At 42.6% G+C, this 17,671-nt stretch overlaps 1 protein-coding gene across 2 annotated transcripts in view; it reads right to left on the bottom strand.

The window, feature by feature from the left end:
* Positions 1-451: 451 nt before the first annotated feature.
* Positions 452-17,671, bottom strand: part of LOC120018288 (arf-GAP domain and FG repeat-containing protein 1-like) — a 36,193-nt gene continuing 18,973 nt past the window's right edge. The window contains exons 7-12 of one of the 2 annotated variants that reach the window (XM_038961408.1): positions 8,442-8,631; positions 8,026-8,105; positions 4,108-4,209; positions 1,896-2,085; positions 1,694-1,788; positions 452-1,567 (exon numbers count right to left, since the gene is read on the bottom strand). In XM_038961408.1, coding sequence (XP_038817336.1) covers positions 1,707-1,788; positions 1,896-2,085; positions 4,108-4,209; positions 8,026-8,105; positions 8,442-8,631 — 644 coding nt within the window. In that variant the 3' untranslated portion in view covers positions 452-1,567; positions 1,694-1,706. The remainder of the gene's footprint in view (positions 1,568-1,693; positions 1,789-1,895; positions 2,086-4,107; positions 4,210-8,025; positions 8,106-8,441; positions 8,632-17,671) is intronic. The other variant, XM_038961407.1, reaches the window with a different exon arrangement.

The following is a 17,671-nucleotide window of genomic DNA, read 5'->3' as shown; positions in this document are numbered from 1 at the left end:
GCGTATAACTTGGGTCTGAATCGGCCCCATGGTGTTGATCTATTTATTCTATTAATTTTAGATTGTGGGATATAGCTGGATCTAAAAACAAAACTAAATGGCCTGGGACGTGGACCCCTTTTTGGATCTGAAATGTTACAAAATTACCCTTTAATATTTGGTAGAGGGAAAAACATGTGTCCCCTTTCCTTCCAGGTTCCAACTTGCTACGGAGATCTCCACGGAGCGATATGCAGCGATATGCAGAATGGGAGAAAACGTTTTGAAACGGGGAGTTTCTACCTGAATGTGTCCAAAAAGAAAGCACATTTTTGTTTTCGGTTGCACCATTTTGTGGTACATTGTGCCCTGCTGAATTAAAGACACTGATGACAGTCAGGTCTGATTGTTTGATATTCTTTACACAGTCTATACTCCTGAGCAAGAGTAACAGCTCCACAGTATTCAGACTGCAACATCTTCATCGTGATAGAAATCTTTTTATATACAGTATATCAAAAATATTTCAATATATGAAAATGGAGATGTACAGTGCAGCAATACAAAGACATGGTTTGGTCATTCTTTTTAGTTAAAATTCATTTTAATATATATACACATTAACTTAAATGTCTTTAACACCCAACATCAGTGGTATTCAGTCTATATTGTGGTAAACCACTTGGACAGCAGACAGGTGAGAGCCCATCCCCTTCCAGGTGGAGTCTCTGCCCTCGAGGCCAATCACAGAAGAGGAGAGACTCCTCCCCCTCTTCTGTAACAAATGATGAAACGCATGTTCACCTCTTATTCTCTGTAAAAATAGTCCTACCGATACCACGCTGTACAAACCGCTTTTGGTTCTTCTTTACAAATACAGTAACTCACAGTAGTCCTCTAAGATTTTCCAAGTAACAGTTCTGCCTTAAACTCGTGTTAAAGATACAAATACTGATATGCACAGAGCTAATTTCCCCTAAGAAAAAAATATTTACAGAATTGCAGCGTAATGAATGGGAATATTTTGCAATAACTTAGTATCAGCCAGTTTGAATATACTTTTGGCTCAGCTGAGGTCGGGCCAGATCACAGGTTAGATGGAGGACGAGAGGAAACTCAGCCCCTTTAAGACATTTACATGTGAGTCATTTAGCAGACCCTCTTATCCAGAGCAACTTACAGGAGGAGCTATTAGGGTGAAGTGCCTTGCTCAAGGGCACAGACATATTTTTAACCTAGTCAGTTCAGGGATTCAAACCAGCGACCTTTCGGTTACTGGCCCAACGCTTAACAGCTAGGCTTCCTGCCACCCCTAACACCACCCCCCCTTCCCTCTACACACCTTTAACTTGTTTTGTTTTTTGTTGCCATGGACGGTGTCAGTTACGTCACTTAATACAAAATACCAGTTTTAGAAACATTGGGTTTGTCTTTTTTAAAGCGTCTTGTGAAACAAAACAGTGCAAGAGGTGAGAGCGGTGCACGCCAGTTGACAACACCCTAGTGGTGGAGTTCAGGTGGAGCAGTGCTATAAGAAAGGATTCGTTGAAGAGCTTCCTGAGGGGTAGTGTCCTGAAGGGGCGCCCGCCTGGATGGACGACAAAGACAGAGAGAGGGAGAAAGGGAGCCATTAAATCACCACTAGCGAAACTAACACAAGTTTTATCAAATGGAGACTGTGGACACTTGGTTTTCAACCAATGGTCCCACTCACCAAGAAGGGGTTACTAGAGACCCCGGGTGCAGCCATCGCCTGCCCAAAGGGGGTCACCACAGCCTTGGCCTGTCCATAGGCTGAAAACCCCCCTCCTGGTGGACCAGAGAAAGAGGTGAATACTCAAGGTTTAAATGAAAAGGGGTACACTACACAAATTCATGCAAAGCACACATACACCCATGCAAACACCCACACACACCGTTGGGTTGCTGGGGATAGGCCGGAGGCTGGGGGAAGGGGCCCTGGCCTGGGAAGGGCTGTTGGAAGGTCCCACTGAAGCTGGTGGGGAGGTTGTAGGTAGCAGCGTTCCTGAATCCGGCTGGCATGCTCATGGACCCTGTGCCAAACGTGGCTGCAAGATAGGCGGGAGAGGAGAGGACACTCACAATCTACAAAATATCACATCAGTTACACAGAGCTCACGCTACACAATTTCTGCTAAGTGCTAACGCAGACCACAAAACATCTGAAGCACCCACCTAGCCACCTAGTCTAGCTATAATCACACCTGACACCAGGTTAACATTTGCACACAACCTGAACGAAAAACACCTTTACTGAGCAGTGTACAATTAAACACAGAGAAACAAACACAGCAACAGCAGAAAAACTACTTTGTGACTAGAACGAGTCTCAGAGACTAGCTCTATCCATAACCAGCATTAAAGTAGACAGCATCTAGCACACAGTTACAGTACTACGGCACTCAGGGTATAAGCACTCTTAGCAAAGGCAGTGTACAGAATCCAGGAGGGTGAAAAACTATAAAAAGCTTACAGTCAAGATGGTTGTGCAGTTCAAGGATACTCTTAAATGGTTATCTGGCAGTTTGACGCCAGTTTATAACCTCAGAGCACAGCTGGAGGACATACACACCGCCAACAGCTATAGGCTGAAAAGCTACGACTGTTAGTTAGGCTATTTCTCTTGGCTGGCAGGGGGCAAGAAGGGGTAATCAGCGATGTCACATCACTACAGTCTGGGAGCGCTAGTGGGGGGGGGGGGGGGGGGGGGGGGTGATTGGTGAGGGCAGTTGAGGCATCAGGACCCCCACACTCACATATACAGTAGAAGTAGCACTGGGGTCAGAGGTCAGGGGACACAACACATGCAGTCGGCGAGACAGTCACAGGATGCTCAGGGGAGCTCTAGGAAGCACTGCCACAGCCAAGACACAGGGAGGCAGAAAGGAGGGAGAAAAGGAGTGAGCTGGAAGAGGAGGAGGGAACCTACCAAAGTGAGCTGGAGGGTAACCCTGCCCATGCAGAGCCCCCAACAGGTCTGTCGAGCATCATGAGAGCAATCAGACAGAGCCATCATAATTTGCACGTAGACGTACATACGCACACACCTTCACGCTTATAATAGAAACACTCAGTCACCAACTGTTACTACTTGGACTATATCCTCATTTAGCTACAGACAATTGTTAGTGAATAATGCTGCCGTCTTGTAGCAGCCCGAGCCCCAGGCAAAATACTTACTTTAAGATGAATACAATTAGATGAAGTGAAGGCATCTGGTTCATAAGCTCATTATGCCCTCTGATGACCATGACCACTGTGACCATGAGTCCTCTTACAGGGTTTCAGGTGGTCAATCATACTCCGTAAAAAGTCATCTAAGAATATGGACTTGTGAGATTTCGGTTGACTGCTAGGCTATTCTTTGAATTTTGCTACAAAGAGAATATTTTACATGATCACCTGCCTCAGTTAATTTGTGATATTTTAGCATGACTTTGGAATATAGTTGCCATCTGTGAAACATGTTTTTCTTCCGCACTACCTCAAAATGGCCGCTAACCACGACAGTTAGATCAGCTTTAGTCATAGAGATGTACTTCAGAGCTCATCAACTATCTTTGCAATGGGCCTGCCCATGACAGGTTTTGGGTTAAGTGCACCCTCTAACTCAGTGGCCGTGTCCGAATGCCCGTACTTGCGTTCTAAATAGTATGTTGATTGGGTATGCGCAAAATAGAACGTTTTAGAGTATGTGATATTTCTAAAACGTAGAAAGCTTAAAATGCCAGGATGTCATACTCATTTTGGCTTTTCATCAAGTACGAATTCGCTGCATGCTATTGAGGAAGATAATTGTCTTTTCAGACTCCCACATGTATTTGATAACAGCTGATAATCAGATGATCTGACGTGATGTACGAATGGCGGGGAACAACCCAATTGCGCATTACATGACGCCTTCTAGGTATGCGTGTGCCTAGTATGCTGATATATGTTGCTTACTGCATACATTTTTACTAAACAGTATGTTCTAAACAGTATGTGGTACGGTTAGTACATAGTATAGAATTTTAGTAAGTAGTAGGTAAGAATGATTTCGGACAAAGCCTATGGCTTTAGTTTCAAGTACATTGGGTATGCAAAATATCCGTGGCGTGTCCCCACCTGCTGCTGCAATAGCCGCTGCTCTCCCGTTGCTCTGGAAGGGGTTGGTGGTGGCTATCGCCGGGGCAACCGCTGCAGCAGCAAAGGGGTTTGTTGACGGACCTGGCAGAAGGAAAGGAGACATCAAACTCATATCAGTTCATCTCTGAGTAGCTAAGTGTCTACTTCAGCTCTGTACAAATTTACGGTCCAATTCTAATCTACCCCCTTCTCCCCGAAGTGTGGAATCGGTCTGCGATGGAAATGTTCTTGTGTGTATATGATCGTATGTTTAGCACAAGGCTGCTTTTGTAATAACCTGAAGTGATACAATGTCTCAGTTTCAAGGTCAAAAACCTTGTGTTGTATACATCAGTCACATACAGGAACCAACCATGCTTATGACTTGTTTGTGTAGCAGTATAAAAGGAGTGAAAGGGAACCTCCCCTTCAGAGTTTATCATCAAGCTTGGATTGAGTTTGTGAACCTCTCCAGCTGTGAGAATAAAGATTGATTCATTTACTTTGAGTCCTCAGTGGTGAATTTCCATAACAATTCTGGCGACACGAAACAGGATGTTTGACCTTCTCGATGTGATCCATCAGTGAGTGTCTGCGAGGGAACACCGGTGGCACATTCTTTGAACGGCGTAAAGGGATATTCCTGTCTCACTAAAAGAGGACGAGGATCCACCCGGACCAGACCTCCCCTGTGGGATGCGTCCGGGAGGAAACAACATCCACGAAACCTAGGACAACTCAACTGATTTCAATAAGTACATTTAAATGAAGTAATACATTTGTTTAAGAAGGGATCCAAGTTCTAATAGAGAACTAGGAAAAGGTTCGGTGAACCTCGTTTATAACGTTATATAGGCATTCTGTGTGAATACCTAAGGAAGTTGTGTGTGAACTTTGTTTGAATATGTAAACAACAAGAAGCGGGAAATAGCGTCTCTAGTCTGTGTTTGCGTGTGTCTGAATGAATACCTAAGTAAGTTCTGTGAATTGAACGTTATATAGGGATTCTGTGTGGATGCCTAAGCAAGTTCTGTGTGAACTGCACAAAGTTCTGTGTGGACTTGGATTGATATCGTTATATATGGATTCTGTCCACCACCACCACCGGCCATCTGATCTACAGGTGCAGAGGCATTGACAGGAGAACCATTGAAAAGTTTGAGAAGGAACCAGCTGAGATGGGCAAGGGCTCATTGATGCCCCCGGACACTGAGATTCAAGAACATGATCACTGGTACCCCACAGGCTGACTTTGCCGTGCTGATCGTTGCTGGTGGTATGGATATGAATACCTAAGAAAGTTGTGTGTGAACTGAACGAAGTTCTGTGTGAACTGAACGAAGTTCTGTGTGGACTTCGATTGAAAATTGGCTGGGTTTTAGGCTGGGTTTCTGTACAGCACTTTGATATATCAGCTGATGTAAGAAGGGCTATATAAATAAATTTGATTTGATACATCGAAAATCTCTCCCCAACCATTTTGCAATTTATATGGCACAGCTGTCAGTTTTTTAGTCCTTAAATGAAATTGGTATATGTTTATATTTATCACACTTTTCTTTAACCATTTATATTCTTTAATATAGGGCCGACATACAAGTTCCTTATTTTTTCCCCCTTCTACTTGCCTCTTCCATTTTTTGTGGTAATGCTGCAATTAGTTGGTTGTAATTTTGGGTAGAGCAGGCATTTCCACATGTCTGTGTTAGCTGCATGTGTGACAAAACTCCACCAGTCCTATTTATGATATCATTCACTAAAATTATACATTTTTTAAACATTTCTTTGAAAAATAAGTTTTTTTAAATTAATTTGTATATTTGAGTTTAACCACAATATTTGTTGTATTACTTGCTCTTTCTTTTCAGGTGGATTAAACTGAAATTGCAATCAACTTTTTAAGGCTTGTTTAAAACTTTTTACGGATAGGGGGCAGCATTTTCACTTTGAATGAATAGCGTGCCCAAATTGAACTGCCTCCTACTCTGTCCCAGATGCTAATATATGCATATTATTATTACTATTGGATAGAAAACACTCTGAAGTTTCTAAAACTGTTTGAAATATGTCTGTGAGTATAACAGAACTCATATGGCAGGCAAACTTCCAAACAGGAAGTAGAAATTCTGAGGCTGGTTGATGTTGAACTCATCGCCTATTCAAATCCCAGGAAGATATGGATTTGTTTGCTTTTCCTACGCCTTCCACTAGATGTCAACAGTCTGTAGAATGAAGTTTATACTGTGTTGTGGGGCTGGATGAGAGGGGAATGAGTCAGTGGTCTGGCAGATTGCCAGTTCCTGGTCATGCGCGTTCCACATGATATCGCCATGCGTTCCATTACTTCTACAGACACGAAGGAATGCTCCGGTTGGAACGTTATTGGATATATATGATAACAACATCCTGAAGATTGATTCTCTACTTAGTTTGACAAGTTTATTCGACCTGTGATATAACTTTTTGACGTTTTCGTCCAACGTTATGCGGGACTTGCATGAGCGTTTGGAAATGTGTACTAAACGCGCTAGCAAAAGTAACTACTTGGACATAAATAATTGACATTATCGAACAAAACAACAATTTATTGTGGAACTAGGATTCCTGGGAGTGCATTCTGATGAAGATCATCAAAGGTAAGGGAATATTTATGATGTAATTTCTGTTGACTCCAACATGGCGGAGAAATGTTATTTATATCTGAGCGCCGTCTCAGATTATTGCATGGTGTGCTTTCTCTGTAAAGTTATTTTTAAATCTGACACAGCGGTTGCATTAAGAACAAGTGTATCTTTAATTATATGTAAAACATGTATCTTTCATCAAAGTTTATGATGAGTATTTCTGTTATTTGATGTGGCTCTCTGCAATTTCTCTGGATATTTTGGAGGCATTTCTGAACATGGCGCCACTGTAAACTAAGATTTTTGGATATAAATATGCACATTATCGAACAAGAAATACATGTATTGTGTAACATGATGTCCTATGAGTGTCTCTGATGAAGATCATCAAAGGTTAGTGATTCATTTTATCTCTATTTCTGCTTTTTGTGACTGCTATCTTTAGCTGGGAAAATGGCTGTATTTTTTGGACTTGGCGGTGATCTAACGAAATCATGTTGTGTTTTCGCTGTAAAGCATTTTTTAAATCGGACACTGTGGTTGGATTAACGAGAATTGTATCTTTAAAATGGTGTCTAATACTTGTATGTTTGAGAAATTTGAATTATGAGATTTCTGTTGATTGAATTTGCCGCCCTGCAATTTCATTGGCTGTTGGCGAGGGGTTCCTAGACAGGTTAACGCATTACTAATACTTGTCATATTTTGTGCTTCCTTTTTCTTTTCAAGTCTTTTGCTGTCTTAGGAACCCGAAGGAAGAAGAGAAAGTCAAAAGCTCCAGCTGAAATGTCATTATCAGAAACCGCTAGAAGCTACTCTGGCAATGAAGATAGCGAGTGGGAGGTGACAGCTTGGCTGTCAACTATGTTTGGATCATAGTCTGTGAACCTTGCAAAATGGGCTATGTTGGGACTATTTGTCCTTGTGTGTGTGATAACATTGGAGAACTTACATAAATGAAATTGTGTAATGAAGCATGTGTCTAACTGTATGAAGCGAAGGTCTTAAGGTAAACCTTTCTACTGCAATGGTTTTACAAGTGTTAGCAATAAAGATAGCTTCATTTACTTTGACTTGAAGTCCTTAGTGGTGAATTTCCACGATAGTTCATTCCCCCTCAGATCGAAAAGTAATGGACGCAAGGTAGTGAGTTAAATATGAATAAAACTCCCTATAGTCCACGCTTACATCTTTCCAATATTTTTAAACCCAAGGGGTGAGTGAACTAGTGTAGTGCACACTGAAGGGGAAAGGGTATGGATGAAAAAAACACACATGGTGTGATGTCACTCACCTCCAAAACCCTGGGGCATGCTGGACATACATTGTTGTGCTTGGGCTGACGAGACTCCTGTCACAGTGCCAAACATCCCCCTGGGACACAACACAACACTGGCGTTAGAGTGACCCCATGGACTCACCGTGACAGAGGCTGCATCCCAAATGACAGTCTATTACCTACATGGTCCCTAGCAGTGGTGCTAAAAGCAGTGCACTTTTAGAGAATAGGGTGCGATTTGGGATCCAACTAGAGAGAGGTGAGAGAACTGAGTATCATTTTGAAAAATAGATCTACTTGATGGTACCAAGAAAGTTGCCTTATATATTTACAAAGATGTGAATATAAGAAAGACAGACAGAAGGAACTCAAGGCATAGACTAGAGGGTAATGGGAAGAGGGTGAATTCATCTGATGGTGTGTTCTCGTACCCTTTAGAAGTGCTGATGGTGTTGTAGACGCTGGTGGCGGGGGCTGACGAGCCGAACACGTTGTCCAGCTCGGCCAGCGCGGCGTAGCGGTCTGCCGCAGACGTACCCGTCAGCTGGCTCTGGGGGTGACGCAGTCCTGCCGACGTCACCGGGGGGAGAGAGCCTGGAACCCCGCTAGGGACACTACCTCCTGAAAAAACATACAGGCTGGTTCACAACACAGGGAGGCCAGGAGGGTACTTACTAGTAACTCCATTCATCTCCCACCCACGGCAGCAAGAGCAACACATCATGCCAACACAAAGGAGACCTGCTCCTCGAGGGCCACAATCCAGACAGCTCCACACTCAAGCAACGTCACCATCTTCACAACAAGCTGTGATCTAGTTATTGTAGCTGTTATTTGTATGAACGAACGTATGTGATCTAGAAGTCAGAAATGGAATGCTGGAAGCGACTGGACCATAGTCCTCAAGGTGCAGGTCGGAATAGATATCAAAGCTCTAAGATACCACTGTGCTAAGAAAGGTTTTTGTGTGTGACGATTCCCACTCTCCCTTAGCCTGACTCTATACCTTTGGGATTCTGTTCTGCTGGGGTCCACTAAAATGAAGGCTCTAAAAACACCTACTCATGCTTTTACTCAGACTTCCTCGTCAGGCTGCAGGTTTTACGAGAGGTGTTCCCAAGCCATATCACCCTCACTTCACTTCTGTTTTCGTGCAAAGTGTAGTCAACTAGGAAAATTATTGTTTTCCAAAACAAGATACCCCAGTGCTAAGAAAAGGTTTTTCACACAGAGGTAACCATAGCAATTCAGGTGACAGGTGAGCTGGCATTAGGACCAGACAGTGAGATGGTATGACTGAACAGATGGGGCGCAAAAGTGTTGGAATCCCAGAAAGCCCGATTCTAACAGCGGGTTTTTATGAGCACCTGGGGCAGTATGCATCAGGTGTCTCAAGAGTAGGAGTTGCAATTTAGATTCAGTTTTGCCTTTTAAAACACAATGAATGGGATTAAATGGACAGGGGAGACCTGATCCTAGATCAGCACTCCTACTCCGAAACACTTGATACATACGGCCGCAGATTTACATTGTTATGTCTTAAGCTTGCAAAGGTTTCTCTTGCATGTCACGAAATAATGTCAAATGACTACTGGTTTCTCAGGTTGACATTTAGGGAGCTACCATAGAGTGCATTCAGACCCTTTGACAATTTTCCACAATTTGCTTTGTTAGCCTTATTCTAAAATAGATTAAATTGTTTTATTCCCCCTCAATCTATACACAATACCGCATAATGACAAAACATGATCACATTTACATAAGTATTCAGACCCTTTACTAAGTACTTTGTTGAAGCACCTTTAGCAGCAATTAAAGCGAGTCTTCTTGGTTATGATGCTACAAGCTTGGCACTCCTGTATATGGGGAGTTTCTCCCATTCTTCTCTGCAGATCCTCTCAAGCTCTGTCAGGTTGGATGGGGAGCGTCGCTGCACAGCTATTTTCAGGTCTCTCCAGAGATGTGCAATCGGGTTCAAGTACGGGCTCTGGCTGGGCCATTCAAGGACATTCAAAGACTTGTCCCGAAGAAGGTTTTCATAAAGGATCTCTCTGTACTTTGCTCTGTTCATCTTTGCCTCGACCCTGACTAGTCTCCGAGTCCCTGCCGCTGAAAAACATACCCAAAGGATGATGTTGTCACCACCATGCTTCACCGTCGGGATGATATTGGCCAAGGTGATGAGCGGGGCCTGCTTTCCTCCAGACGTACCGCTTGGCATTCAGGCCAAAGAGTTCAAATCGTGGTTTCATCAGACCAGATAATCTGGTTTCTCATGGTCTGAGAGTCCTTTAAGTAACTTTTGGCAAACTTCAAATCGGGCTGCAATGTGTTGTTTACTGAGGAGTGCCTTCCGTCTTGCCACTCTACCATAAAGGCCTGATTGGTGGAGTGCTGCAGAGATGGTTGTCCTTCTGGAAGGTTTTCCCATCTCCACAGATAAACTCTGGAGCGCTGTCAGAGTGACCATCGGGTTCTTGGTCACCTCACTGAAGGCCCTTCTCCCCCATTTGCTCAGTTTGGCCGGGAGGACAGCTCTAGGAAGAGTCTTGGTGGTTCCAAACTTCTTACCTTTAAGAATGATGGAGGCCACTGTGTTCTTGAGGACCTTCAATGCTGCAGAAATGTTTTGGTACCCTTCCCCAGAGTTGTGCCTCAACACAATGCTGTCTCGGAGCTCTACGGACAAGTCCTTCGACCTCATGGCTTGGTTTTTGCTCTGACTTGCACTGTCAACTGTGGGACTTTATATAGACAGGTGTGTGCCTTTCCATATCATGTCCAATCAATTGAATTTACAACAGGTGCACTCCAATCAAGTTGTAGAAACATCTTAAGGATTATCATTGGAAACAGGATGCACCTGAACTCAACTTCAAATTTCATAGCAAAGGGTCTGAATACTTATGTAAATAAATGTATCTATTCTTTATTTTTAACACATTTGCAAACATTTCTAATAACATGTTTTCGCTTTGTCATTATGGGGTATTGTGTGTAGATTGATGAGGCAAATTTTTTACTTCATCGATTTTAGAAAAAGGCTGTAAAGTAACAAAATGTGGAGAAAGGGATCTTTCTGGGTCTGAATACTTTCCGAGGTTGTATACTCAGTGGTTGTTCAGTTATATTGTCTTTAGTCATGAAAAAACAGACTCTCGCTGTTTGGACACAGACAGATCCCATTGGTGTACTTCTCAGGGGGAAACAATGCCAAACACCTTAAATCTGTCCAGACAAATAAATGACTACAGTGGTTCCTCAATTAAAAGTTTTTACATTTTGCTATGCTGTAATAAAGGCGTGACTTTTTTTCTCATTAGAACAGACTCTCTTGTATTACTTATAATTTATTTAGTGTTGTACTGTTCCAAACGGGCAGAAAAATAATATTGTAATCTAACAGCACCTGTTTGTCATGCAACAGTATCTCTTGCGCTTTTGACAATGATTTTATATGACGCCTAATTCACATATGCCTAAAATAAACTCAGAAAAAAAATAAACGTCCCTTTTTCAGGACCCCGTCTTTCAAAGATAATTAGTAAAAATCCAAATAACTTCACAAATCTTCATTGTAAAGGGTTTAAACACCGTTTCCCATGCTTGTTCAATGAACCATAAAATTATGAACATGCGCCTGTGGAACGGTCGTTAAGACTCTAACAGCTTACAGACGGTAGGCATTTAAGATCACAGTTATGAAAACTTAGGACACTAAAGAGGCCTTTCTACTGACCCTGAAAAACAACAAAAGAAAAGATGCCCAGGGTCCCTGCTCATCCATGTGAACGTGCCTTAGGCATGCTGCAAGGAGGCATGAGGACTGCAGATGTGGCCAGGCAATAAATTGCAATGTCCGTACTGTGAGACGCCTAAGACAGGGAGACAGGACGGACAGCTGATCGTCCTCGCAGTGGCAGACCATGTGTAACAACACCTGCACAGGATCAGTACATTCGAACATCACACCTGCGGGACAGGTACAGGACAGCAACAACTGCCCGAGTTCCACCAGGAACGCACAATCCCTCCATCAGTGCTCAGACTATTCGCAATAGGCTGAGAGAGGCTGCACTGAAGGCTTGTAGGCCTGTTATAAGGCAGGTCCTCACCAGACATCACCAGCAACAACGTCGCCTATGGACACAAACCCACCGTCGCTGGACCAGACAGGACTGGCAAAAAGTGCTCTTCACTGATGAGTCGCGGTTTTGTTTCACCAGGGGTGATGGTTGGATTTGCGTTTATCATCGAAGGATTGAGCGTTACACCGAGTTCTGTACTCTGGAGCGGGATCGATTTGGAGGTGGAGGGTCCGTCATGGTCTGGGGCGGTGTGTCACAGCATCATTGGACTGAGCTTGTTGTCATTGCAGGCAATATCAACGCTGTGCGTTACAGGGAAGAAATCCTCCTCCCTCATGTGGTACCCTTCCTGCAGGCTCATCCTGACATGACCCTCCAGCAAGACAATGCCACCAGCCATACTGCTTGTTTTGTGCGTGATTTCCTGCAAGACAGGAATGTCAGTGTTGTGCCATGGCCAGCAAAGAGCCCGGATCTCAATCCCATTGAGCACGTCTGGGAACAGTTGGATTGGAGGGTGAGGGTGAGGGCCATTCCCCCCAGAAATGTCTGGGAACTTGCAGGTGCCTTGGTGGAAGAGTGGGATAACATCTCAGAGCAAGAACTGGCAAATCTGGTACAGTCCATGAGGAGGAGATGCACTGCAGTACTTAATGCAGCTGGTGGCCACACCAGATACTGACTGTTACTTTTGATTTTGACACCTTTCCTTTGTTCAGGGACACATTATTCAATTTCTGTTAGTCACATGTCTGTGGAACTTATTCAGTTTATGTCTCAGTTGCTGAATCTTACGTTCATACAAATATTTACACATGTTAAGTTTGCTGAAAATAAACGCAGTTGACAGTGAGAGGACGTTTATTTTTTTGCTGAGTTTACTTATATCCACTAGGCTAATAAATAATACATTTTCCTTTCATTTATTTAATTAACCTATATCATGTTATTTCAAGTTATCCCTTTGGAGTGCATGCAAAAGCAATTTGGAGTTGTTGAACGTGAGTGACAAAATATCACAATTGAATTTAAATTAACTGAATGATGAGGATGAACAAGAATTGAATTTCTTTTTTTTTAATGAACAAGGTGATTGAATTTAGAACAATAGTGTAAGAATGGCTCTTCCTCTGTACACACAAACAAAATAGCATTTTTTGTTTGATTTTTTACTTCGTCAGAAGAAGCTCTAACTGGACTGTAGCCTATTACTTACTAAAACTGTTAAAGGTATTTATTCTAAGAGAAACTAAAATGTTATGTTATATTCCATAACATTCTTAAAATATATGTTTACTAAATATATGCAAGTGATGTCTGTTAAGTTAACAAGTTGATGGCGCAGCCATATAGCCTCGGCTACTAAGCAGATACATAATACATAAATAAAAACACCTTTACAAGACCTGAACTATTTAATTGATGTGTTTTATTTATTACATTTACTTGTGGAATGTTACTGAAAAAAGAATAGAAAGAAACATCTGGTGGTATTGGTAGAGAATCAGGCGGAGAATGCAGTGAAGTTGCGTACTTACTGTACAGTGCAATAACGCTGTGGGGCCCTTTGTAAATGGTTTAGCAGCCTTTCCAATCATTTAAATACAAAAGAAGCCATGCACCCTTGATGGGCTATCAGCAGGACAATAGACTCTTGCCAAGTTTAGGGTCTTTAAATGTATTAATGGATGTTTGCGAAGCATGTCACTTCTCCCATCTCTTTTGCATAGCCCAACAAATGAACTGTTTTCTAACCACATCTGGATGGATCCATAACAAATTACTTTGGGAATAAATATCACTGGATGACAAAATTATTGGAATAAAGTAGGCTAATGCAATTGAAGGCAACACATTGTTGCTTACTGAAACTCCCAAAGTCATCCAATTGTCATAATAGGATTTGAAGCAATAGCCTACCCACGTGTGGTCAACTATTTCAGCACCGTTTTATTTTCACTGAATCTCCATTTGGATATTGGTTAGAACCTGAATGTTAACAATCATTTTCCACAATTAGGCTGTGGGAATGTTAGGATTATTTTTCTCTTCACTCGCAGTCACTTAGTAGCCTAGGCCTACTCCCGACCAGTCACCTTGTACAGCGGCACATTATCCTAACGGAAACCCTGAGACCTACATATGCTAATGTAAAATGCATTTGAATTTTTTCTTGGAATAGAAACACCATAATATTTATCAATTTAATTAAGCTACATTTCTAACCGTATAAACAGCACAACAAATACAGTAATTACTAATTTACAAACACATTTTTAACTATCCCATATAGTTTGTTCTAACAAAAAAGGTACAAGTCTTTAGTACAGCCAAGATTAAAAACAGTCAAATGCATTCGTGAATTCAATCGCTTAAGCCGGCATGTTGCGGTTTATTCATTGTTAAATTATTCAAGGCTCCCTTTGTTATTTCATTTTATAACTAAAAAGCTTGACTGTATTTAAAGACATGGATGACTTGAATGCTGTGTGATGACATGCACAAATGTATGGATGATTGATTGATATATATTGAAGTAGGCCTTTATTGGCAAATAAGTAAGATACGTTAAGACAGCTACAGTAAACAGGACTGTTAAGCCTACAGTGCCATGTCATTTCAATAATTTCATTCCAATTAAAAACCCTGAACCCACCTGTCCTGACTTTTCCTAAATATGTGTATTTTACACACTAGCAGTAGGCCTACATTGAGATAAATACCATAAAACTTTCAGAGAATTTGATCCTCAATCCGCCATGAAGGTCTGCTGCACCATATGCATATTAACAGTAGAATAGCCGGGACCCGATGAGTTGACTACCAATAGCCGCCAGTCTAATAAATCAATGTAATATTTACAACCACAAAGAAGTCCATTCATATTTCGTTTAGGGAGGTCATAAAAAACATGGTACTAAGACAATTTATTTCTAAATAACAGAATAGCGTGTTTTAATAGTTATTGATCTGTGCTATAGTAGCTGAGGCTATGGCGGCACCATGTCAATGAAATTAACTTGTTAATTCAGCAGACATCACATGCTTATATTCCCCAGCCCTTTACAATATGAATGATGGAATACAACAGAATAAAAACAGAAAGGATATTTTCCCCAAATGGGTATTTGCTGATTGTCATCAGTAGGCATGGAGCTGTGGGTATTCTAGGAAAATGTTTTATTTTGAAGGAGAAACCATCTGTAAAACATTTTGTTTTTGGCAAAAGCTTCATTAAAAACCTTGGAATATGCTCTTTCGGAAAGGGTATAGCAATCAAAACATCTGGTCTGCATGGACCTCTGTAGAATTATTTGGAAAAGTAAGCAAGCGCCAACAAGCTTCAAAAGGACACCCTCAGAGATGCCCTCTGGTGGTCCAACTAGCATTAATAGTTGACCGTAAAATACTATGACGTCATTCACTCCAAAATGCCATACCATTAAAACTATTACACAACTTTTAAATGAGGACCCACTGTACCTGCTGGTTCTGAAAGGCTGTGACCCGGATTTGATCTATTCTACACCATGCATGAGCTCATCATCCCCAACCCGATAGCAATCTCACTCTACTCAACGAATCTTGAAGTCTGCGAAACACAGTGGAGGCTGGCTCGCAGCAGGGAGAGGTTTACCTTGCTCCGTTTTTTGTCAGAGCTAAAGATGGTATCCAAGTCAGCCAGAGCTGCGTATCTATCGGTGGGGACGCTAGTAGTGTCTCTGTCTACCGGCCCATTGGGTGTTCCTGCGGAGGAGGAGTTACTCTGGCTCTGGGAGGAGGAACGGAAGCATCCAAAGTCGGCACTACAAGATTTGGGGAAGTGGTAAAAATGTGCTAAATTGCTATCGTTAGCTAGGCCTCCCCCGAGGAAGTGCTACCTGCGAGAGAAAAAGAGATGACAGAGGAGTCACACAAGAGGGGCCTAGGTGTGTGTGTGTGTGTTCCTGACTGTGCAGTGTAAATCTGGGGGGCTGGATTGAACACTGTGTGCTACTGGAGGCAGGCAGCATCAACAGAGCACAGCAGTGTCATCTTTCATTTACAACAGCCCTGTGCTTCATCTGACCTGAAATCAATGGAAAGGCTCTGCATTATACTGTCGAGTAGTATAACTGTCAGATCTAATGGAGTCAACGGTGTCAGACTTGAAATGAGCACAACAGCACTCATGGTCCTTAGTCTGACTGTACCAAGAGCCACACAGTAACTTCAAATGTGTTTGTAGGATGATCGTAGCCTTTCTTAATCATCTTACCCTGAGGGTTAGTTAGGCACAGAGACTGAGGTTGGTCACTGTTTGACAAAACGGCGTGAGAGAGTTGAAGTAAAGGAAGAGTAGGAGCATCACTTCACTGGGAGTGGTTTGAGGGTAGAACCTGACTGTTGCTATGGAATAAGAAATCCTGTCTACTCTTCTGTCTGACAAATTAACACACCTACAGTGAATCACCGAATTGCCTACACTGTTACAAGATCTTAGTACAATACATAGGTGGAGAAATATCTTTAGATTAATAATCTCAAATCATTCTTAAAATGATCTTCTGCAGGATAAGAATTCCAGAGGCCGAGGTAATAATTGCCCATATTTTCTTTCAATAGCTGGCTGCAGTTTAGACTGCATGACATCATGTTAGTTTGCACCAATGACCCTGTACTTCTGGATATGAACAGGTCAGCAAACATCAAAGAGCATACAACACACGCATCCACATACAGACAGACAGGCGCACACACATCAATAGGAACAACCATAGACATTGATTTGGGAAAACCCTTAGAGCCTACCAGACAGACAGAGGGGAGAAAGGGCAGTTAGGTGTTAGCTAGAGGCTGAACCCAGTGAGAGGGAGAGAACTTACTGTGAGCACCTGCACCCGGGTGAGGGAGAGCAATGCCAGCGGTGGCAAACTCACCCACACTGCGGCTGGATGAGAGGGACGTGAACGCTGGCAGCCAAAACAGGAGGGGGGCGGAGGGGAAATGAGTACCAGAGAGACAGGGTGGGGGGGGGGGGAGAAAGAAATATAAACCAAAAGGGGGAAGAAAGTGTGTGAACATCACCCAAAAGCAAAACGAAATCATAACAGAGCGAATGGAGTCAGTGTTAAAGCGGAGGCCAGGCAGTGTGGTGGTCAGTGTGAGTGAGAGCAGGAGGAGCCTTGAGAGAAAGGGGGGTGCATCTCCATAGTCTAAAGTGGTTTCCTCTCATCATCTGCACAGATCTGGAACACATATAGGCTAGATGAAAGCAGACATGAGAGAGAGGTCTAACTGTACATTTGTTCGATTCTTTCAGATCAGTGCGGATGAAAGAAAGGAGACAAGGAGAGGACGCCACTAGAGTGTTGAGATGCACCCAAAGAGCAGTGCATTCCCATTCACCACCGGGTAGGAGTCAAGAGGTCATCTGCAGACTGCAGGCATTAGTCTCCAACAGAGGGCAGTGTGGTACATTCAAAAGTAATTCCCTTGACTGTGGGTGGAGAAACTAGCCAGTGAGTGAGCGTATGTGGCTTAAGCAGCCAGCTAGCAAATACAGAGCCAATGAGAGTGAAGAAATGAATGGA

This window comes from Salvelinus namaycush, chromosome 23, assembly GCF_016432855.1.
Source record: "Salvelinus namaycush isolate Seneca chromosome 23, SaNama_1.0, whole genome shotgun sequence".
In the NCBI taxonomy this organism is placed as follows: domain Eukaryota; kingdom Metazoa; phylum Chordata; class Actinopteri; order Salmoniformes; family Salmonidae; genus Salvelinus; species Salvelinus namaycush.
Note: the sequence above shows the minus strand (reverse complement) of the source record. Positions and strands in the feature narration are given on the sequence as shown.